Here is a 25358-nt window from a genome sequence, read left to right as displayed (position 1 = left end):
ATTAAACTAAAAGATAAAAAATTGAAAAATTGTAAATAGGATATTTGTACACTGTAATCTAAATGAAATACATTGGAATGACTTATCAATCGTAATCAAAAACTTGTAAAATGCAAATATAGGTCAAATTATTTATTCAAATAATTTTTATTTCATCCGTACAAAGAGAAAAATGCATATTTGAATGCATTTTATTTTTTTCATTTCAAACGCCCACTCAGTTATCACACACGCTTCATATCAATTCAGCAAATCTCCACCGTAGACCTCGATATGCGCAGCATTGCTATCAGTGGGAATATATGGTGCATAGGTATTACTCTCGAATTCGTTTAAATACACAGCACCCAAGTAAGCACTGTCCGTAGCATTTTCATCTTTACGGTATAGAACGCCAATATCTTTTATTTGTACTGAACCATTGAAATAGGCCACGTAGTAGCGTACATGCCAACCATTTGTTGCGAAGTCTGGAAATGCCATATCTTTTGGTATTTTTGAAGTTTCCATTGCATTATTTAAATGTACATTATATTGTGGTTTGAAGGGTGACATATAGCAACGACCTCTCTGCAAATTGGTTGTGTCATAATAGTCACCCAAGAACAGGTAACAATCACGCGCATTATTGGCAGCGCAAAAACGTATTATCAAATCCAAGTTTCCGTTTTCAGGTTTTAATTTGAAAGCATAAGCACACACCAGACCACCTCTGTTTAACTGAAAATCAGTAGCAAATAAACGAAAACTTTGATCGAACTGCACTATACGCAAGCATGAACCACCATTAAACGCATCATCATAATAGCGTTCTGCTAGTTGATATAATGGCACCGAAGGTTGTACCGATTGACGTGACAAATTGAAGAAGCAATTTTCCTTCACATCGGCTTCATCTTTCACCAAACCACATGAGTATGTCTGTTTGCCAGAACCTAAACAAAAATCTGTGTAGAAAGGTAATCGACTATATGGATGTGTAGCAAAATGTTCCCAAAGTGTCCACCAAAATTTTTCATTTCGTAATAAAAAGGATGTGTTCACAGCATCATCGCCAAGTGGCTGTTTAATATTGAAGCCAAAAGTCTGCAGTGTCTCGTATGTCCAGCCGGGTGCAAATATTCCAGTAGAGAAACGATGTTTTACGATGCGAGCCAAAGTTTGTTTACTTTGAAACTTGGCAGTTTGACCACGTCCAAAGACATCTATGCCAAAAAAAGCATGCTGCTTATGCATTTGCTCTTGTGCACAAGTGTTCAGTGTCGTTTCGAGGCTTTTATCGTTCCACGTGTAATTTATAAGCATTGTACCAGTTGACTTAAAGAAACGCACATTTTTGGCATTGATCTCGTTCTGCCATGCCAATTCGCCAGTGTCTATGATGCTGTCATACCAAAAGACGACGCCATAATCGACTTGCTCTTGAATGACCGTACGCAAACGTTCCACAAAGAAGCTGCAAATATAAAAAAAAAAGAAGATGAAATTCAATGAAGGACATATAAGCAATTTGTTATAAAAAAAAATGTTTGCTAAAATTAATGCTAAGGACACAAAATTAAACCAATTTGACTATAAAATGTGCCAAATATAATAAAATTGGTTTTCAAACAGGTTGGAGACAGATATCTGCGTAAAGTGCAAAATCAAAATAAATTGGGCCAAAAAAAAACATGTTTTTTAAACAAATGAGATTTTTTAAGTAAGAAAAATATAAACATTTTTTTCTAAGACTTACATGTAATAGACACGTATTTCTAATTTAAATTACTCATTTTGTAATTACAGTAAAAATCACTTATAACAATTAAACGATTGTTTCTTAAAATCAAATTTAGTTCGATGTATAATTACCTCCAGCTCAAAAAGTACCCGGATTTGGTAAATAAAATACACAAATTTAAATTTTATTCCAAATTTATTTTATCTTCTTCAAAATATGCTCCTTCTGAAACAATACACATATGCCAACGCTTAACCCAATCTTCCATACACTTTTCGTAGGCTCGTGCAGGTATGGCTTTTAGTTCCTTCGGCGAATTCTCTTTTACCGATTCAAAACGCTTACCACGAAGGGGCAAGTTTCGGGAACAGGAAAAAGTCGCACGGATCCAGATCTGGCGAATATGGTGCCTGAGCGATGATAGTGGTGCCGTGTTTGGTCAAAAAATCGCGTACAACAAGAATTTTCCATAGTAAAAATCGCTAAATGCACTTGTGGTAGTCTCACATTAACAGCTGCTGTAAACAAACTAATTGATAGATGGCGCTCAGATTTGTACCATATGTCAAGTAAGGGTGTACCAACTTAACAAAAAAAAATTTTTGAAAACGGTCTATTGCTTAAGGAGTAGTTAACAAACAACAAAATCAAATCTACTTTTTGAGCAGAATTTGTATATACAATTTGTATATTTTTATGGCGACATTAATATAACGACATATTGGTTATTTCGACCGTATTTTAATGAAATTTTGGGTATGACTACTTGCTATAATGACCAAGTAAAACAAACATTTTTTTCGTGACCCTTCTCTTTAAAGGGTCTGAACTGGAACCCTTTCAGTTCCTTTCAGTTAAAGGAACTTAACTGAAGAAAGTTATAATCAATATTTGGGTTATAAAATAATGAAAATTATTATCTAAAACAAATCCTCGTCGACTGCAGGGACGCAATGCGCTTCAAAGATAACTACAAAACAAAAAGTTCAGATTATTTTTCTCTGTTGGGAAATAATAAGTTAATAAGAAGATGTAAAATATATATATGTATACACATACTTTTACAAATAAATAAATGACTTATAAAGTATATAAATTCAATACAGAAAAAGTTATAAAAATTTGTTTCTGTTACATATCTTCAGTCTCCGAAGGAAATTGAAACTCAGATGCAACCGAAATTATTTGCTAATGGTCTTTGGTGATTTTATGGGTATTTGTTTTACCACGACATTAAAAGCGCATCAGATGACAGTGCAACATTTATATAAAAAAATGTATTTTTGTCTTAATGCTACGAAATTCAGTATAAAGGATAAAATTCCAACAACGGAATTTTATCTGATTAAATAATAGCCAATAGCGGGATTTTAACATTGAAACAAACATTAAACAATCTTATCGCTAGCAAACAGAAGAGTTAAACATTGTAATAAGTGAATATTTTGTTTTCAATACAACTGTTGAGAACATCGAACACCGAATTGGATTACCGACATATTATCAGTGCTAGTAAATACAAATCTGCGAAAATTTCGGTACTAACTTTTGCTTTCATACCGGTATATTGTAGCATATCAATCGTATTTCAAACATTTCATGAAACACACCCGAAAAATGGTATAATCCTTACAGGATTTGGAAATAAATCCTTAATTCCGAATCAAGATACGAAGACCATGTACTAAGATCTTGCCTCAATTGACTTTTTTCTGTTTGATTCTGTTTAGTGCAGGATTGAAAGACCACAATTGTATGAAGGATTGGATCGAAGGTTGACATAGTTATATTGCACCCGTTATTTAGTTTATAACTCAACGTTTTGCTGAGATTTTTCCAGTGTATTCAAGAGTATACCGTTTATTACTTGCTTAAATATTGTTTGTAATTGTAATTTAACGTCAGTCATAATGGAAGTGGCTATTTTACTTAATAGAAACAATTGTATTTGGCAGAGAGGTTTCGAAAAGTAGTGAACTACAACAACAAAAATTCTTTTTATATTTTTTTAATTAGTACAGCCAAATACTCATCATTAGTGATCTTTAAATTATTTTTTATATTTAATTATTCGTAATTAATTTTTTAAGACTGCAAGTTTAAAGGGTTGAACTCGTATGCTGCCAAATTTAAAGCTTCCATGACCATTGACGATGGGTATTTGGCAATACTCGAAATATCTGCGTGGTTAGCAAAAAATTCAATTAATTAAAATTATTTAAAAAGAATTTTTGATTATTTTTTGTTTTTTTTTTGCGCATCCAACGATATTAATACAACATAATAATAATAATGCTATTTTTATTATAACTAACATCAGACATTATGCCTAAGCAACATTATGATGCAATAGGCCTCCATTTCTCTCCAGTTCACGCTTTCTATAAAGTTTATTAAATATGTAATAATTTCGTTAATATTAAATGTCCGAAGTACGAAAAAAAATTAAAACAAATGTACTTTGTACTTCAATAAAATCAAAACTTTGACTTCTTAATAAATAAATGAATATTGTGAGACTCTGTTGCTGTACAATATTTAAGCATAAACAGTACAGATCCTGACTTTGCTAAAAAAATTAAAAAAAAAAAATTAATAATAGAAAACATGAATTTTAATTTAGTCAGTAACCACTTAGTATAAAAAACTTTTCATTTTCACTGAAAACTTTTGTACACCCAATGGATTACAATTCAACTGAGATTAAGCATTAAAATTGAAAATGTTAAAAGTCGTTCATTCATATAGAAAATTAAACAAAATAACTTATTTCATTAAAATCATTATAAGATTATTGCTTTATTTTCTTATTATATTTATTATACAATTGTAAAAACACAACTAAAACCTATTGTTTTAAGGACAAAACTCAATAACAATTTTCAAAACATATGTTGGATATAAACGACAATATTGCTGCGTTTGTTACAATCCGATTTATAAAAAAAAAATAAAAACTATGAGTACACAAAAGGCCTCGAGAAATGTTTTTCTAATTTGTTATGTTGATCCCAAAAATGGAATTGCTACCAGCGGCTATATGGCACGCCGTATCCTTTAACATTATTTATAATTTAAGCCACAATGAAATTGAGCAATATTTCAGTTCCACAAACACACAAACTCACTTATGAGTACACAGAGTATAGTAGAGTTTTTCTGCTTGAAATTACTTAAAAAATTGGAAAAATTCGAACTGAAAAAAAAGGCGAACTGCACAAACATTACTCATACGCCATGGAACGAAATTGGTTGCACTTTTTAATGGTACATAGGAAAATATAAAAAATTGTTAGCTTTTTGACATTGGCATCATTTCGTTCATCACAGCCATTCCCTACAACGTTTAGCATGTGCAAGTGCTGTGATTATTTCACGTATTTGTCATACTATTTTTTTTTCGTTATAACTTTAAAGTTGCGAAAATAATTTTAAAAATTCAGAAAAAAATAGTAAAAAAAAATGTTACTTAAAATTTATGAGGAAGGGATTTTCGTTTATTGTCGTTTTTAATTTTATAAAAAAAAATATTAGAGAAATTTCTAGCATATGTGTCTATATTAAAGCTTATATATAGAGTTATGTTATATTAAAAATTTTTAAAACACGAAGATTTTGAGGAATACATAAATTAATCAATAAGAAAGGTGGGACTCTGCAGAAACCCCCCAGCTATCAAAGAGTAAGAGTGCCCAGTTGCAGTAACTCGAAAAAGACTCAACATGAATTTTATAAAAAAAAAAATGATTATAAAACTTAAAAGATTAATATAAAACTTGTATATGACTATCATTAAAAAACTTATACGAAGTATTTCATAGAATAACATATGGTATAATGCACATATGCACTTTTCGTGAGCAAAAAGAAAATGTCAATTGAATTTCCAAAGAATTGTTGCATTTGGTTTGGCAAGAATAGGAAAAAGTTTCCTTAAATCACATTCAACCGTGCGTACCGCCAGCTCAGCGGTACTGAGCAGCGCATAATAAATATTCCATGCACTTCTCCACCCATAAGCTTATATATACGACAGGACGAATGTGATGTTTTTAAGCGAATTTTTGTCATGCTTCTGAGGTTTCAAAATGGCTTGCTAGTGTGTTTTTTGTTTATTTGATTTTAAAGTGCCGAAAAGGATTTGAAAGCAACACTTTTCGGAAGTCATACTATAACACTGGTATGTGCTGTAAATTAAACTTAAATGGAATAAAATATGCGCATAGTTTAATGTCTTGAAATGAATTCCCGCATAATCCATCTCTCGTTACACATATGCATGCATATACGTATATAAATTCTTAGAAGTCTAAAGAGGAATGTAGTTCTTGTGATGTGAGAAAATTTTATATCAAATAATTTAATTAAAATATATTTAACACTAAGCACAGAATAACAATTTTCTTACCACTTAAAATGTTTATAAAGAGGTTTTCTACAAAATTATTTATTTAAAATTATTTTTAAATTTGTTAACTACTGTCAGCAGATACTTTTCCGTAACATTTTCTTATACCTTTTTTTTTAAATTGCAGTCAGCTGGCACTTTAGCTGTTGTTTATTTTTTTGGCAGTGATGTTTTTAGGGGTGGATTAAGGGGATAGGTTAAAGAGAATAGATTCCGCACCTTAATTTTTAATAATCTTAAGATAATAAAAATTATACGTGTTAATGATAACGAAACTTTAAATATATTAAAGGAATGTTTTAAATTTTATTTCATTGCTACTTTGTACTTTGCCTTATATGCATTTAACGACAATAAAAAAATATCCTTAATGCCGTTCTCGATTGGTGAATCAGGATTTAATGTAGATTTACGCTTCTGTCAAATTTTTTTACCTAATCGCGCATATTTAAAGTTAATTATTATTGCCAAAAGCTACGCTTCTTATGATGACAATGAAGCTATTTTTAAAAGTTAGAAGTGTTCGAAAAGAAAAGAAAAGACAATGACAATAATAACAAAAACAATAACAAAACAATAACAAAAATTTAGTTAATTTATTGAAATTTGGCTGACCATACAATGCTGTTTCGAGTATTGTCAAATACTCATCATCAGTTATATTAGGAATTTTTCTAATTTTCTTTTAATTAGTTTATAGATCGTATATAATTTGTTTGGACTGCAAGTGTCAGGCTTAGAACTCATGCTTGTCTAACATTTTTAAAATAATCTAACATTTTTGTACTGGTGTTAATGGGCATTTATATTTTTCACCAACACATATGTCGAATCAAGTCATATTTCATCTATCAAGCCATATAAAATAGCTGGTAATTTTAGGGTAATCGTACTACTCTGGCGAAATATCTAGAATGTTATAAATTAATCTCAAGTGTTATATTTTTTGCTCGAGATTAACCAATCGAAAATGAAAATTACACTAAAAGTAAATCTCGATTGAAAAGGTTACCCGAGATTTACCAATCGAAAACGGCCCAATAATAAATAAGTCTAATGTTAAATAAAAATAATTTTGGTGTCAGACCTAATAAAGTTTTAGTTTGTTTAATTATTTTCTACTAAATAAATAGTTTTGTAGATACTTTTTCTGTTTGATGTATTTAAAAAGAAACCAAATGTTATTTAAAAAAATTATACTGGAGTTGATTTTAGTTTCTGAGCGAAAAGTTTATTTAAACGAATACATATATTCGTTTAATATAGCACCAATTAAATATTCTTTCTTCTTGAATATAGCTCCAATACAAATAAAACTTTTTACATATACATATTTAAATGTTGTATATATGGATTCATACATGACTATTATTTTTATGGATTCAATAAACTGCAAAAAAAACTTTTAAAAATAATATTTTGTAGTACATTTCCACCATTGGTGCAATCATGGTTTCGCTACTGAGCCTTATATATATTTTGCTCCATTTGTAGGCATTATTCAGTGAAGTGAACGGATTTACTTTTTAATTGATTTTTATAAGTTTGCATTTGACGGCAATTAAAACATTCGATTTATAAAAACAAATGGTTATTTTAATGTCAGAACTAATTATTTCAATTAAAGACGTTGAGGATATTGTTCTTTATCATTTACTAGAGTGGATAGTGTGGATAATACATTAGTAAAATTTCAAAAACTGGTAGAAAAGTGCACAGCAACAATCTGGAAAGGGCATTCCTTGGCAAATGAATTGGGTAAATAACATCAGGGTTAGAAAGAGAGACAATAACTAGGCAAATGTAGTGAAAAATTCATTCCATGATAGAATAATGCAAGCAGTTTCCACAATAAAAAGTGTTTTATAATATAATAATCGACTCATCATGTTGATTCAACCACACCACATGTTGGTTTTTATATCTTCTTTACCACATGAGCTAAAATTTTTCTAACAAAATGATTAGGTCAATTTGACTAGTATATGGTTAGAGAATATTTTTTGAGAGTATATTTAAACAAAAGAAATATTTCCCTTTTAATTAAGCACAACCAAAAACTATCAAAATAGTGGTGACCGTTCTAAAATTACAATTGTGATTTAACTGTCTGCATAACGTGACCTTCATGGTCATAACTGCACTGAATTATTGTTTGCAAATCAAAGAAAATATGTTCAAATTGGCAACATATGCATATGAGAGTGATTTAAACACGGATATTTGTACTATGGAAGTGAAAGGAAGCATTTCATTCTCACTTTGAAAATGAATTTTAATATAAATGACGAAAATAACCATTTATAAAACATTAACTTTCTTTTGAATATTGCAATATGGTTATTTCTATCAGCGTAGGAGGAGCGTAGAACTGTCCTTGACCAGTCGTTGTATTATTGCCTGCACAATACGACCATAAGTGGTGTATATCTGAGATATCTATCATTTTTGAATCATTTTTTTTAGATAGAAAGCATTTTGATATTACTATTAAATCTGCTTCACGCTTAAGTAAATTTTTGAGTAAAAGTTTAATCTATCCCATGACATTCAAAAATAAAAATTATATCAACTCGGCTCATATCAATATAGAAAGATGAAAAATATATAGTATGTTTTTGCTATATACAGGGTATGTCACTTAAAAGCCAGCTTTTGATTACTTAGACTAAAACAAATCGTATATTTAATGCTTGAAGTCCGTTTTTAATCTATGTATACCGAGATTAACAAAAATCTCATATCGCAAAAATTATCTAGTTAAAAAAACTATTTGAGTTATATGTGTACTATAAGTACTTTAAATATCATTTAATGTGATCCTCAATATGTATCTGTAATTAACTAGATTCAGAAATTGTAATGTTTCATATATTTTTATTTTTGTAAAAATTTTCTTCATTTTTGTGAAAGACTTGATTACTTTTAAAGTTTATATCACATTTCTTTCTGGTTAATTGTTTATATAAAAATTATATATATTCTTTTATTTATTTTTTATATAAAAATAAACTTACATGGTAAAGGAGATTTCTTTTTTTCATGAACCATTTGTATGTATTTATCTCTTAAAACAAGCTTTTTCGTTCTTCGGGGTAAGGATTTGTTTCACAAAGTTAAAGCACTTTTAAACGAAACACCCTGTATCAATAGACTTCGCCTGTTTCAGAAAATAATACGTTCTACAGAAATAGTGCAGATAAAACACATAATTTGTGGTATAATACTAGTCTTAGTATATAAAAACCTTATACAATGTTGATATGCAGATGTCTGAGTTGGTGATTCATCACCTTAACTCTATTATATCAGTAGACAGTTTTAAGTCACTAAGAATAACTGAATACGGGGCTTTTTAATATGATGGATCTGATGCCTTTATATCTGCCTGTGTTTATCAGATTTAATAATATTTAATAATAGAATATAAATATAAATTTTTTAATATTCTTGTGTATTGTGTATTACTATTAAAAAGATCAATTCAACATATCTAACACATATTCAAATTGAAATCTTTATTCATTTTTTTTTACATATGGAATTACACTATAAGCTCTTACATCAATTACTCGGTATCATTTTAATACCACAATTATTAAATATCCTATTAAAATAATCCTTAAATTAGTATTCCCTTTCGTGTACATAGTCAAGTGTTTTTCGCACATATCGTCCTTCCCTCAAAGTGTAACAGGTTTCAAGAAAATGTAATTGAATTTTATTGTATGCAAAATACTGAATATATAAAAGAAAAAGGATTTTTACTGGCAGGAAAATAAAAATATTACCATATATATTAAATGTTATTAAAAGTATTTAAAACGATAAATTACATAAAGAATTTAATCTGTTTGTAAATTGTGTAAATAGATTTTCCAATTTTCCTACTATCTGGTATTTGATTTAAACTATTTATTTAAATGTTTTTTGGATTTTTGTAAAGATTCAATTTTAGTGCATAAAGCAGTTTTGTAAAATATTATATTGCAAAATTCAAAAAATTCCTAGAATCCATTTTTGCGATTGAATTGAATTTACAAGAATAAAATTTCAAAAATAATTAATTTAAACTGATAAATAATTTTTATAGTTCTCAGAAAATTCTAAGTAACAGAAAACAATAAAAATATTTGAACTATAAAGTTGATAATTTAATAAATTTAAAATTATAAAGAATTTAAAATAAATATTTTTACAAACATACGAGCAGGTAGATAGGGAATACTGGCTGTAAGAGAATGCGTATAGACTCTTAATAGAAGTCTTGTGATACTAGATTAGGAGTATTTAAAGGCAGTTCGTGACAGCGAACATTGATGAAAATATGCAGGTTGTTAACAAATTTCAGTAGATAGTGCATTATAATACTAAGAATGAAGTTCAGCTCCTTAAAACTGTCAGATCTTCGTTTATAATGGTATTTAAATTGTGCGATTAACGGAGTTGTTTTCATAATTTCGCATGTTCATGATTTTTAAGTCAACTTTTACTATATCTAGTCATCAATATACTGTATTCTTCCTGCCCTAAATTCATCTTATTATTCTTTAAGGATCCGTTTAAGTGTAGTGTTATTTGTCCTGTCCTGAGACAACCTTATTATACTTTAAGGATCCGTTTAAGTGTACTATTATTCGTGTTGTCCTGACAAAGCGAATGATAGTTTTGTTATCGAACAGATACACTAGTTGAATATTTGTGTGGTTTCTAAAGATGTCATTTTCAAAGATAACTATATATTTCTTAGTATTTTTCTTTAAAATATTAGAAGCTAATTACAGTCACTAGTGGAGAGGTCACATATCCATTTAGCTGTGTTAGGAATATAAGTGTCCATATTATAGAAATATGTTACTGTTTCCTATACTTTGAATATATCATCTCTTATTAACAGAATCGATATAAAAACAATAACAATAATGTATACAGTACGCTCTATTAGTTACAGTTTTGTGGTCTTTAATTGCAAAATATGAATGGCTGAAGTAAAGAGCATGATACTGTCCTACTTAAATTCTTGCTGTAATTTAATACTTTATAATGTAATCGTAATATAATAGTATATTTTTGTATTTTTAACTAAACCATTATCATTAAAATTTTCATATTTTGCACACATGGCAAAATTGGAGTATATTTAATTTAATAATTTATAATCAATAATTAATTAAGAATTTAATTTCTAGCCGGAAAATACATTTAATAATAATAACATAAACACTAATAAATGGCATTACATTACTGACAGCTTAAATAATAAATTTTTAATTAATTGAAATTTTGAGAATTAAAATGAAATAAATATCAATTAAAATAGATAATTTTTCGATCAATTGAAAAATGATTGACAAAAAATAGGCATAATAAACAATAAATAATGTATTAATTATTTCAAATAAAATTTATTTAAATTAATTTTAAAAATATTCATTCACGTCTCATACATAATTTTATTGTTTTAAATATTAGATGTATATTTTTATAACTTTATAGATGCTTGATTTGAAATGGCGGTAAAGCTTTCTCCTCTATCCATACAGCGCATAGGCGCCATTTTGCTACCAAACGCACGGTATTAAAAATTGAATAAGGAGATCATATTTTGAAGATCTAAGTTGGAGATGTCTGTCAAGCTCATAGAAACTCATAGACATCTATTATGATGTTTTCCTTTAACTCCTGTTGGAGCATATGGTCAAATGAAAAATATGTTTTACTAGAATCAACTCTTTTAATAATCCCGACAGGAGACATAACAGTCAACATGAGTGATTGAAACTGATAACATCCACTTTGAAGACATAATGCAAAAACATGGTCTATGGAATATAAATCAGAACGGCGAGTGTCTTTTAAAAACATATGATAATTTTGATCTGACTATTAGTGGCACCAGTATAGATTCTCTTATCTTAGCAAGTCTAAGCATTTGCAAATAAAGTGCTCTTTTTTCCTTACAACTTCTTTCTTTTTTTCTTCTTTCTTACAACTTCTACTTGTATAGTTAAAAAGGATAACCAGTTTTTTGTCATTCTTCTTTACATTCTACATATATTTCTAAAATATTTCTTACGTTAGCTGAATTATCATTTTTATGAACATCACTTAACATATATGTACTTTTACACTTCTTAAGTACATTGGTAGAGAAATATGAGCCCGTATTAATACAAGGCTCATTTCAAGTGTTAAAGAACACCTAGAACTTCTCTTTAACTTGTTAGTCTATTGGCTTTGTCGACTTTCTGCTACGAAGTTTTCTCTAGACGCAATATCTATTTATACTAATATATTTTGCGTGTCACTGCTTTCAAGAATAAATGTTGTCGATTATCAGATCAGTTGCTAGATCAGTCGACGTTTTAAAAAACGTGATCTATTGTATTATCATATAAGAAAACTGAGAATCTTTAAAGTATTTTGTACCTTTTATGGAGTTGAAGATTCTTTTCAAGGGAAGGTCTCATAAAAAGTATGAAGACTTATAGTAAAAGCCTAAGACGCCTCGGTCTTAACTAAATAAAATTTAGTTTATCTAAAATAAGAAATAAGATTATATTCTGAACTAAAGAAACTCAACTTAATACGATCCTTAAAAAAGTATATATCTAACAAGTCTACAATCGTAAGGCGGATATAAAATTATAATAATATTATTGTTATTCTATCTTATCTAAGCCGTAAAGTTCTAGCGTCTTACTTATATATTATCACTGTTATTATAATTTTTTTGAAAATTCCAAAAGCAGACTGAGTTATTGTTTGGGAGAGATGAGTAACACTTGTTCGTATGAAAATATAATTAACTTCCAATAACTTATAACCTTTTTAGAAATTCCGAAAGCAGTGGCAGTTTTTGTTTGGGAAGAATGAGCAGTGCTTAGTCGTCTGAAAATAAAAGTAACTTCCAAACGTAGCCCCAGTCAATCTTGGTACCTATGAATATTTGTCGTAAAAGCTTGTCTTGCATAGATACTGAATTCTACGATCAAATTGTCTAAATTTAGACAAATGCATTATGTTTTCATACAGAAATTGCTTATATCATTATTTATATAAAATTTTATTTTCCCAATATTTCATCATATTATTCATATGTGTATCAGTTTCAATAGATTATTGTTATTCTTAGAAAATATTAATTGATTTTTTGTTGTTTTGAGTATAAATCAATTAAATTGCAATATTTAAACAGAAGTGGTCATTTAAAAAATATTATATTTTAATCTTACTGAAAAAAAATGTATGTTTATAGTATATAATTTTATCAGTTTTAGCAACATTGTGAACGACCATATGTGTCAAACGTGTGAAAAAGCTGATAAAGTTTCATTCAGAAACTCGCTTTCAGTTTCCTCTTATGTGAAAGTTTTTCTATATATATAAGTATGAATATGACAAACCAATAAACAAATATTTTGCCTACTTAATGGTTATCAATGCACATGTGTACATAAAAAATATGCATACTGAATGAGCACAGATACAATTTCATATTCAAAACAAAAAGTATTAAACAAACAATAAAAATGAGAAAAAAAAGTAATGTAAATAAACACCACGTTCCATTTAGTATGGTCCGTTTCTGATTTAACCGCCTTTAACCGTAATATCAATACTCACTATAAATTCTCCATTGCATCCGCGTTTACTTTGCATTCCACATTGACAAACCAACCTTCGAAGCCGAAATGTTTGCACAACTTCACCATGGCAGTTACGACGTTGTTTACCATTTCCCTGGATTGCAGCACTTCATGGAGTAGTTTGGTATTGCCGCCTTCGGTTATGAACGTACCTGTAAAAACACAAATTTTCTCATATAAAATACATTGCATTATAAGCTTTGCATATATGTATATATATTCAGATATATAGTATCTACGGGTACCGGTAATGTAGAGAGATGTGCATTCGTTCGGTATGCATTTTATGTGTTTTTATGCAGTCATCTACACAAGTGCACATAGTTAATTGCTTTTGCGGTGTGATTTACAATTGAACATTCGGAAAGTTAAATTATTAAAAAAGGACACAACTAAATTGAAATTCATGTGTAAATCATGTCAAAAATCCCTTATTTACGGCACTCGACTATAGACTGATTGCATACTCGCATTTCCCCAATGCAACTTTCAGATTTTATTACGAAATGGAATTCAGTTTACAAAATTCAGAATATATAAACATATATATATATATATATAGCAGTGGTATGGAGATCAGTAAATCTGTATGTGATTCAATAAATTTTACATAAATTTTCTTGATTTTAATCAGAATTCACTGAAATATTTCATATAAACAAAGTGAGTTTAGTCGAGCCGTAGAGTACTGCAGAATGAGCATATTTTATTTAGATAAATAAACAAATAATTTCCTAGTAATATGATGTCCTAGTATATGAGAATAATATGTTCGAGATAGAGATAATTGCTTTAAGAAAATTAATTACCTAAAACAATTGTTATTTTAGACAAATTTAATATGTTTTCTAAACAATTGATACTTCTTCAGATTAAAATTAAGTTATTATTTGCTGTAAATTTAATGTAATTAAATAAATTAAAAGTTTGCTCTAATAAACGAGAAGTTTAAGAAACAATTTAACCTTGTTGAAAACATATCTCCAAATGGAGGGAAACTTTTTTTTATGCAACGCCTGTAAAATCTTAAAAATCCTAAGTCACTGTAACATCACTATGGGATGAGACCGGCAAAGACACAACAAATGTTTTCACCTAGGTCTAGTCTTTCAATCAAATATTACATTACAGGACATGAATTTCTCCAATTTATTTATAAGTTATACTTATAACTTATAATTTATATTTATATTTATATTTATAAGTTATACTTATTAAATGAAAATAATTCAAAAAAAAATTTATTGGCTAAAAAGTATCTGAATATGACAAAATCATACCCAAAATGCTATACTATCATCCTTTATCACCAGACTTCTTAATGCTATTAGTATCTTTGGTTACTACTGAATCGAGTAAAATAAATCTTTAATCACAATAGTTCACAAAACAGGTAAAGGGTTTCTTAAAGATCCACCAGCCTTCTACATTGTTTCTCTAAGCCTATGAAAAAATATTACTGAAAAATCTGCAGCCTTTCCTTAGTGAAAACCGTTTGATCCTTATTCACCAATTTGGCTTTAAGGAAAAGCATGAAGCTATCGAGCAAGAACATCGATTATCAAACGAAATAAGAATTGCTTTTGAACGCAGAAAATATTTGCTCTAAATTTCCTAAAATTATTGGTTATCAATAATCCACATATACTTTCTAATAACTTATTTGCTTAATACAAAAAAAAACAGGTACAATAATTGCCGTGGAAGTACTGCCAAAAGGTCCATTGAATAGAAAACGATGGAAATCTCATACCCAAGGATAGAAGAGACTTAGATGGCTATCAGTTGGCTTAAAACCAACAAAGCCCTAAAGAAGCATAATATACCAGTCGAGCTAAATACTAACCGTTAAATCAAGAATGTCTACGCTATATGTTTAGCTTATAGAATAATTAAAAGCTTTTCTTATAAAAGATGATAATTTAGCTCTACTATCTCTAAGCATACAAGAGCTACAGACAGCTACCACTTCGCTGCAATTCATCAATGACCCGTAGGCTAATGGCATACTAGCTGTAGTGGTTACTAAATATTAATTGCTAAATAAGTTATTAAACACATAGAGCCAAAATTACATCTAGTAATGTATGAACTTATTATGCATGAAATGCATAACAATATGGCAGATGACTGCCATGAATACATTCATATTGTATTCAATATTCTGCCAGTCTTCCAGTTTACGAAATGATGCTTTTCAATAGCACTGCAGTGCTATGTAGCACCCAATTTTTTTGTTAAAATATTTTAAAATACTATAAATAGCCAATCACTAACAGGTTATAGGTATATTTTAGTATTATGTTAATAATATAAGGTAAAATAATATGAAGAATGTTTCTTCCGCTTACAATTTGACTTAAGATACTATTCGTCAGTTATTAATTTAAATGATTATTTATGATTCGCATAATCATTATGCTTAATCACATTCTGGTTTAATTAAAACTAGTATATCAGATTGGCTTATCGGACGAAGATCAAAACTCTCCGTATATAATAAAATTATGATTTAAAAGCAAATTCTAAATTTCATATACTAGTCGACATACTACCATATAATACAAGGGCTTTGAAATAAGATTCTTTAAAATATTGTTCACTTCTTCTATGGTATGTAAAAAAACATTATTAAAGCAGAAGTTTTAAAATCTTTTTGTAAAAATATCAGATTTTTTTGAAACTAGTGACATGGTTAATAAAAATTCAATTAATTAGAAATAAATAAAAATGTTGTTGTTACTATTTACTACTGTTTGAAATCTCTCAGTTAAAATAAAAATTGTTGTAGTGTTATATTTGTAAAATGTATTATGTATTATGAAAAACACACACTGCACTATTTAAATTTATTTAAACTAAAGTTTTTTAGATTAAAACGGCTTTCTCAGGTAATTGTGGAGATTTCGTTTCTTCCTTCACTTTATCTAAACTAACCTAAAATTTTTTATTCACGAATAATTCTAATTTTATAAAATATTTTTAATTATTACAAATCTTAATCAAATATTGTACTTACCAAGCACTTTGACTCCATGTTTGTGTGCAGCATTAATCCAACCGCAAGGTGGTATACTAATGTAGGAATGACTAAAGTAGCAGAAATAATCAATCCCACTCCAGTGATAAAATCGATAGTCATCATATTTTTTAGATGAATGATAATGTCTGTAATGTGATTAAAACAAAACAATTTATTTTTTAAGCACATTATTTCATATCACAATAAAAATTATTAACCTGTCTTCCAAGTAGTTACCCATCATATCATGGCATACTAAAACTTCTCGTCGATTATGACTACCGATGGGTTCTCTATAATTGCTAATCAATTGAAATTGTCTTTGTAAGTAGACTGGAGCGGCACGTGGTTGCAAAGGTGTAATATACTCCCTCCATGTTATGTCTTTGCTGCGCAAATCAAACCCCAACAGCTGTTCATTATTATGTATAGCTTCTGCTTCCAGTTGATCTTCAATGGAAGAGTTGAGCATTATGTTAAAAATAAATTATAGACTTAACACTTTCAGTTAATATAGAACAATAAAAGCATAACACAGAAATTTGTTTAGTTTTTCTATAAAAACTAAGAATTCAAGTTTTCATTGTAGAATTTGATTGCAGCGTGTATATGCGCTCGCTAACTTTCTTATCTTAGCAAAACAAATTCACACTCGTGTAATAAGATTTACATATGCCTTTGCATATGCGATTTACTTTAATTACTAAAGTGAATTCACATATATGCATATGCATATATATTGTAGTATATTAATATTATAAACAATGCAGATTAGAGTATGAAACTGCAGCGCATGAATACTGCTCATGACGACATACTTGACGACACATTTCCATAGTGATAAGGCGAAGACCTGCTTTGGAACAGAAATGGGTCAGTTTGCAAAGGAAAACTGCTTGTCTTGCAAAATCTCGCATTCATTCTTGGGTGATGTTTCACAACTGCGATTTCGCTTTGAGGAGAGCAGAGCATTTCTATGTAATGTGATACTTGTTTAAAAAATAAAAAATTTAATTCATTTTGAATAATAATTTTTTTTCTGTATATTCTACGCGATTGCTTAAAGTGGGTTTTTAATTAATTTAATTAACCTAAACTCTTATTTCAGAACACTTTTAATTGTCCTCAAAGTTAGTGAAACGAAAATTTTTTTAATTTTTTCTCGTTTTTTTTTCCTCGTATCTAACTGAAGAGTTTTTTTTTGTGGCTCTAAATTGTGAAGAATGCTTAAAAAATTATTTTTATTAAAATCTTTTCATTTTATTTTTAGTAGCTTAGTAGAAGCAAAAGTTTGATAGTTAGCAAGTGCAAAGTTTGCAACAAACTTTATTCACAAATTTTTTTTCTTTTGGGTTTTGGGATATGCACTCGTGATTGTAATTCTTCACACTCCGTGAAAATACTAACGAGGAGTGTCCTATTCTGCATTCTCACTTTGCAAAGTTTAAATTTATTTAAATTATGGAAATATCAGAAAAAATTTAAAAAAAAAATAAAAAAACTTTTATTATATTTTAATATTATTAACAAATATGCCATACTCAACATTATAAAAAAGATAGTTTTAATAGCAATTTACATAAATTATATGAGATTTAATAAGACAGCAGTTTGCGATGCTTTTTTATTCAATACAGTGATCCCCCCTATAACGTGGTAAATTGGTTCCACGTTATAGGAAAACGCGTTATAGGGGTACAATTCCCCGCGTTATATTGTGGAATGTCCATATTGTACGGGGGACTGATATCGCTTAATAATATATGTAAACGCTTTGTAAGGCTACCGCGTTGTAGGGGGATTACTATATATAAAATGTTGAGCTTAAATCTACAACCTGTTTTTTAGCATACATCTGTTTCTATAGCAATAATAGGTTAAATTTTAAAATATCAGCTTTTAAAGAATCAATAAAAATTTTGTTCTGTTAGGTGCGTTTTTTATGTATTTCGAAAAGTTGCTATGAATAAATAGATAAACTTTTTTCCGCAGATATCCCCATTCTTCCTTTTCCTTATATCTCAAGTATTTCTTAAATAATTCTGTAGCAAACAAAAAACGTCTATAAGATATTTTAGAAGAATTCCTTATTTTGAATAGAGAAGGAGGGAAATTTCGGGAGGGATGTCCAAGGTACATATTTTTATCTATTTATTCGTATAAATTTCTAACGACACAGAATTTGTAACCCTTAATGTGAAAAGTTTTCTATTAAATCTTTAATATCTTAAATTTTAAAGTTTAACCAGTTATTATCAGAGATCCATATGTGTAAGAGAAATACGGATTATAAATTTCAGATCAACAGCCTTAAATAAGTTTAAAATCAATGAAAAATTTAAAAAGCAAAAGAAATACTTTATTTTTATTCCACACTGTAATCATTCAAAACTTGCATGACATATTACGAACTCTATTGAAATAAATGCTTTTCAAGATATACAGATTGTTTTCGGATGGATTTTTATTTGACACAATTATTATTCTGAGTTAATTATTAGTCTGAGTTAATACCGAACACTTTGATTTACTTTTTTTTGTATTTTTTTGGCTAAGAAATCATTATATGATTATCTAATTATCTACCTAAACTTAATGCATTCAGCAATAAGTAAGGAAAGTCGAAAGTTGATTTCAAATTGGTTAATTTCTGAAAGCACAAATAGGTTAATAGGTTCCATCACCCTAGTAGAAATTCATCAACAGGAATCAGCCACAGATTAAAAGATGGAGTATATATATGGAGTATATGTTTTCAGATTGTCATGTTATTGCAACCATTGATTATTTTTAAAATGAAATAACTGATATAACGAATGTTTTCATATGTTTTCATATAAACTTTGAACTTGTTTTCATAAACCTCCTTTAAATGAGTCTCTGTATAGGTTTCTGATTTTTTATACAATTTTATACAATGCTTTTATTCACTATAAATAAGCAGTACTCTTCCATCAAGATAACGTTAACAAAATTATACTGACTACACTTTTAATTCCTATCTCTAGCGGCATATTTTCTAGATCTGACCGTGGTGCAGTAGTATTACCTGTTCACTAACTTTAAACGGACTACACGGTGCAGAAGAATTAACTCCAACGAAAATATGTATTTTGTCTTAGATAAGTTCTGGAGGACTCGGTGCGATATGATACGTTATGCAGTACTTTTATTAAATTTACGGTATATGTGATAACATAAGCAGATGATGTGCGATAACACGACAGTTTACGATATTCTATTGTAATTACCGATTTATATAGTAGAATATTGCCATTTTCATTAAAACAAGCTGTGAGTGGGAATTTGTATGTTGTATAAATACAAGTACACAGACTGCACGTACCGTACCGCATTTGTTTTGTTACCTGCCTTATGTATTCTCCATACCTCGTACGACACTGTACAATACCGTACCGCATCTGTTTGTAGGTGCCTTAAGGTTCTCAGTCAGATAACCTCAAATTGATAATATTTATTACTATTTAATATATGAATTTTATTTTATTTTATTTTTTTATTTGTTGACAAATTAACCATGATTATAAGTTAAGAGCCTATCTTAGGCTATGGCAACTAAAAGTCTTAAAAGCAAGTCCTATCTTAGTTATATTTAGTTAATTAGGCAAACGATAATAATACATTAAAAGAGATATGTTCTATCGGAATAATGTAGAGTAAGTTAAAAATATAATTGTATTTTAAAAAGAAAAATTATTTATATATAGATTGATGGTCGGATTAGGAAAATCATGGTATATTATTTGTATAATTATAAAAGACAGTCACGTTCATATTAAATTCGTGTTATTGAAGCAGCGCAGTTCCTCTCTACAAAAGCTAAAGCGTGAGGATCTAGGATATAAGGTGTTTATGGGTTACTTTGATATGTCAAAGTTCAAGTATTCTGAATTTTATTGTGTTTAATCTATACAATCATATGTTAGTTAGGTTTTTTATTCTTTTTATTATTTCGTTGAGAATAATTTATATCTACTATTTGGATTTATATTTCCGAAGTTAACAGTGTAATGAACTATGGAACTAGAAATATGATTACATACTTTCATATTAATTTTATTTTTGGGTGGTTTTTATTGTACATAGGTAATTCCTTATTTGTATGAAATAGTCAATATAATTAAAAATTTCCTATTGCATCTATATCTGGTAGTGAGTCCTAGCAGATATAACTTATATATTTATTTAACAAGATTCATCGAACAGCCTATCTAAGCGTAGCGGAAGCAATGTGAACGTGCCCCACAACAACCTTACTGGACTCACTCCATCACAACTCACGATTAAAAGGACCGCGACTAGTACCACTTTAAGGCTTCCTTATCTATGTGATTTTAAAGAGGACAATCTAACAGGGCACGCAAAGATTCTGGATGAAGTCTGGAACTCTCCGTGTCTTGAAATCTTTGATAAGATGAATCGAAGATTAGCGTTCTCTAAGAAATTCGAAGTAGTCATCTGTTACCAATCAATTTGGAGAAATAATGAAATTACAGAGCCAGAGACTGCTTACGCAGGGGTTCCCGAGATACCAAAATATGCATTCCTTCGGGCAGCCAATCAGGTCTAAAACTTCTTATTCCAATTAAAGTTGATCTGGGAATGCTTAATAACCTAGCATCGAGGAACTATGTTAGTCTTATGTGAGTACCGGAACATGTAAGATGTGAAGGCAATGTAATAGCAGACTCCCTAGCAAATAAGGGTGCATGTACTCCATTCATTGGTCTAGAGCCTTTCTGCGGGGTAACAAATAGCTTTACAAATAACTTATTATGTGAACGGGAGAAACAAAATGTACTTGAAGACCCCAGGCATGCGGCAGTCAAGAAGATTCATTTATTCTGAACACATCAAAGTTGACGTTATACTTATTAAATTCTACACTGAACTTCTTACAGGACACTGTAAACTTAATTACCACATGAAGAATTTTGGTGCGGTAGAAAATGATCCCTGTCGACTGCGTCATGAGGAGAAGAAAAGACAGCCGTAGACTTGTCTATCTTGTAAGCGGGATCTTAGTCTTCTTACCTATTTAGTAAAATCAACCCCACAGCAATTACGAGATTTATAAATAGTCTAGAATTGTTTTAGTGGGACCCTTAGGCGCACAATAGACCTTCTTTTAGGTTGTGGTACATTCGTAGCCTATTACTTAATAATAAATAATAATACATTAATTATACCATAAACTGATTTAAGTATTTTCAAAAGCCGATATTTACAAAATGAAGTCATTTTATACTATTACGTAGTGGAAAAAGTTCCCAGAATTTTTATCTTTACTAAAATCCGTTGTCAAAGTGACGTCCCTAAAAAATCGGAAGAACCTTATAAAATTTACTTAAACAGATTGTGCGAAATAGTAAATGAGTTATAATTGCAAATGATTCATTTAAAATGGAAATTTATTAAATTAATTACTGATTGGCAATATACATATGTAGTTATTTGTGGAATGGTATGTCAACAAGGAAGTAAGTCCACTTACTAATGACTACATTTTCAATGACGTATTAAATCACTTTAGTAAATGATGTGGGGAATTTTTTTATATTAATTTTACTTCCGACAGCCTAAGCAGGTCATTTTATGATAGTTTTGTCGTTGAATTAATTTACTTTTTATTTTTTATAAAACTGCATTAAATTATCTCAAATAATTCAATTTATTTAGCCTCTGAATGGCAGTTACAACATTTAAATATTTAAAAAACTGCAATTTTCAATTATAAATTCAATTTTATGTTCACAAATCTATAACAAGTTTATGTAGTTTTTTTTACTAATTAGCGCATTTAATGTTTATTGCACGATAATCACCATAAATTAAAATCGAGTGAATCACATTTCCAAGAATTTGTAAGGGATTTTTTCATAAATTTTGAAATTTTTTTTTTTGATTTTACATTTTCTATTTTTTTTAATAGTTTTTAATTAGAATTTTCTGCATATGTTTTTTTATGTACTTTTTTTCTTTAAATTAATTTTCTCATATTGGCTGTCAGCAAATATTTGTTTAGATTCTCATATTTTTATATTTGTTTATATTATTATTTTTTATTTTTTTTTTTTGCTTTATGTGAAATCAAATACGTGAGCAAACACATAGCAGACATATATCAGACTTCTGATATATCAGATATATCAGATATTCTGTCTGATATATCAGATATCAGACATATATAGCAGACATAAATCCACTTCTGGTTTGAATATATAAACAATTAAATTGCTACTATAAATATAAATATAAACATTGCGCCAGCACTCGCTACCTTTAACATTATCTAATAATTAGTTTATCTAATTTTTATTGTTGTCATATGGCGAGTTATTTCTTTTGTTCACTTGAAGTCTAAGTTTGATGATTAATAATTTCCAAACCACATTATTTTTACACACAAAATATTTATTTTATTCACACAATAAAAGTGTATTTAAATTTTATGTAAATAATTCAAATAAAATTATAAACTCACTGCAACATTTGCCGGATCCATCACACATGCTACACGTTTTTGTTTATTCTTACAAATTCTCAATATTTTTATTTTACGTCTTCTCTTCTGCACGAGTTTTTTCAAACAACAGACAGCTGAGCACTGACAGCCACTCGCTGCTCAAGCGAATACTGCCCGTTTGGAAAAAGTGCTGCCAAGCTGTCAAAAAAACATTATTATTTGAATTTTTATGAATCCTTATAAAATTTGTAATTTTTAAACATAAATTAATATTTAAATTTATTTATTTATATCCTTAATACACATTTAATATATGAATGTATAAATAAAATCTTTAATTTCGAAACGTATAAATACAACTTCTTAAATTAATGTATAATTAGGTTAAATTATTGTAAATTAAATTAAATATTAAGACCGAGTGCAAATTCGAGTAAATTGAGGTAAAGTAAATTGAAATATTCTCGTGAATTTTTTGCATTGCACTTATGTAAATATTTATTTATTTATTTATTGCACTTATTTTTTATTTTTGGTTAAAAGTTTTCAAATTTATTTATTTATTTATTAAACATCTTATAAAATTTTCACTAATTTACCTAATTTTTATCTAATATACCCTACTCGAAATTCTATACCTGTCATTAATTCGCTGCCATACTGACATAATATGCTATTTTTTTAAATAATAAATTGTAAAAAGATTATGTGTACAGAAAATAAATATTTATTTTATATATAAAATATTAAAAATATTTTATTCTAATACAAACCATAATTAATATAAAATATATGTAGTGAATCAAGACAATTAAGAGACAAAACTATTTATAATTTTTAATAAAAAAATTGTTTCATTAATTTTGCTTTATTGTGCTTTATTAATTTTAAAACATTTAAAAATACATTTTGTTCCTCTAAACTTAAATAAATAATATTGATACCATTATTAGCAAAAAATATACTTTTGTATATTTTAAAGAAATATAATATTTATTTTTTATTATTAATTATGGTGAAATGTTAATTGAAATTTAATAATTCATAATTTTTAAAATGAAAACCTAAAGCACAAATTAAAAAACTAACCAATTTTCATAGTCTATCAAAGAACTTACACATACACCTCTAATTGAATGGGATATATATTTTCTGTTAATCTTAGCATTTTCACTCGTATAATCTTGAGCGAATTCGTTAAATTCGTATGTGAGTTCTACAGTAGAAACCTCAGTAAATGAACTAGAACTATCTAATTTAGTTTACGTAGACATTTTTTTCTTACTAACGAGCAGTCTAACAGAGTGTCAAGAAAATACTTTCCTGAAAGTCTGTTCCTTCTGATAGCTAAAGCTGATCAATCACAAAGAAAGAAAGAATAATGCAATAGGAACCTAAAAGAATTGTAATTAACTTGGAAGTATAGGTTCGGTTTTTTATTAAGTTCCATTCCATATTTTCAATTTTACTTCTAAAAGAATTTGGTGATAATTTGGCAATAATAAATTATCGCTCCAAAATATATGGAGCATGTCATAACACCAAACCAAATGGCACTACCATTTTTTATATAGAGTGATTTTGTGTGGATGTCATAGTCGTACGACAATCATGTATACATTTTCACTGTTTTGAATGTGATAATTTTTTTTGTTGATGTATAAAAACAATTCGATGCACTATTGATGTATTGTTTTCAATGCACCGTGTCACAAGTCGATGAAAACGATGGGAAAATTGAACGAATTGAGCTACGAATTGCTGCCGCACCCACCGTATTCTCCAGATCTGGCCCCCAGCGACTACTGGCTCTTCGCAGACCTCAAAAAGATGCTCTGTGGTAAGAGATTTGGCTCAAATGATGAAGTAATCGCCGAAACTAACGCCTATTTTGAAGGCAAAGAAAAATCGTTTTACAAAGGCAGTATCGAAAGATTGCAAAAGCGTTGGAATGATTGTATCATCCTAAAAGGGGTGATGAATAGAAACGAATTTTGGCAAAAAAATGTGTTTTAATTAGTTAGTCACACACATTATTGAACGAGGTGTTATGAGCTTTAATTGAGCAG

General features: G+C 28.7%; 1 protein-coding gene across 1 annotated transcript; it reads right to left on the bottom strand.

Moving 5' to 3' along the window:
- On the bottom strand, positions 1-23433 carry LOC119669828 (cytosolic endo-beta-N-acetylglucosaminidase). Its single transcript, XM_038079856.1, has 5 exons — positions 23308-23433; positions 17021-17252; positions 16800-16948; positions 13758-13932; positions 1-1456 (listed from the first exon to the last, which is right to left on the bottom strand). Exons 1-5 carry the CDS (start codon positions 23333-23335, stop codon positions 241-243), a joined length of 1800 nt encoding a protein of 599 aa, XP_037935784.1. The 5' UTR covers positions 23336-23433; the 3' UTR covers positions 1-240.
- Between the last annotated feature and the right edge of the window lie 1925 nt (positions 23434-25358).

This window comes from Teleopsis dalmanni, chromosome 1, assembly GCF_002237135.1.
Source record: "Teleopsis dalmanni isolate 2A chromosome 1, ASM223713v2, whole genome shotgun sequence".
Lineage (NCBI taxonomy): Eukaryota > Metazoa > Arthropoda > Insecta > Diptera > Diopsidae > Teleopsis > Teleopsis dalmanni.
The sequence above is the reverse complement of the archived record's forward strand: the minus strand, read 5'-3'. Positions and strand labels throughout refer to the sequence as shown.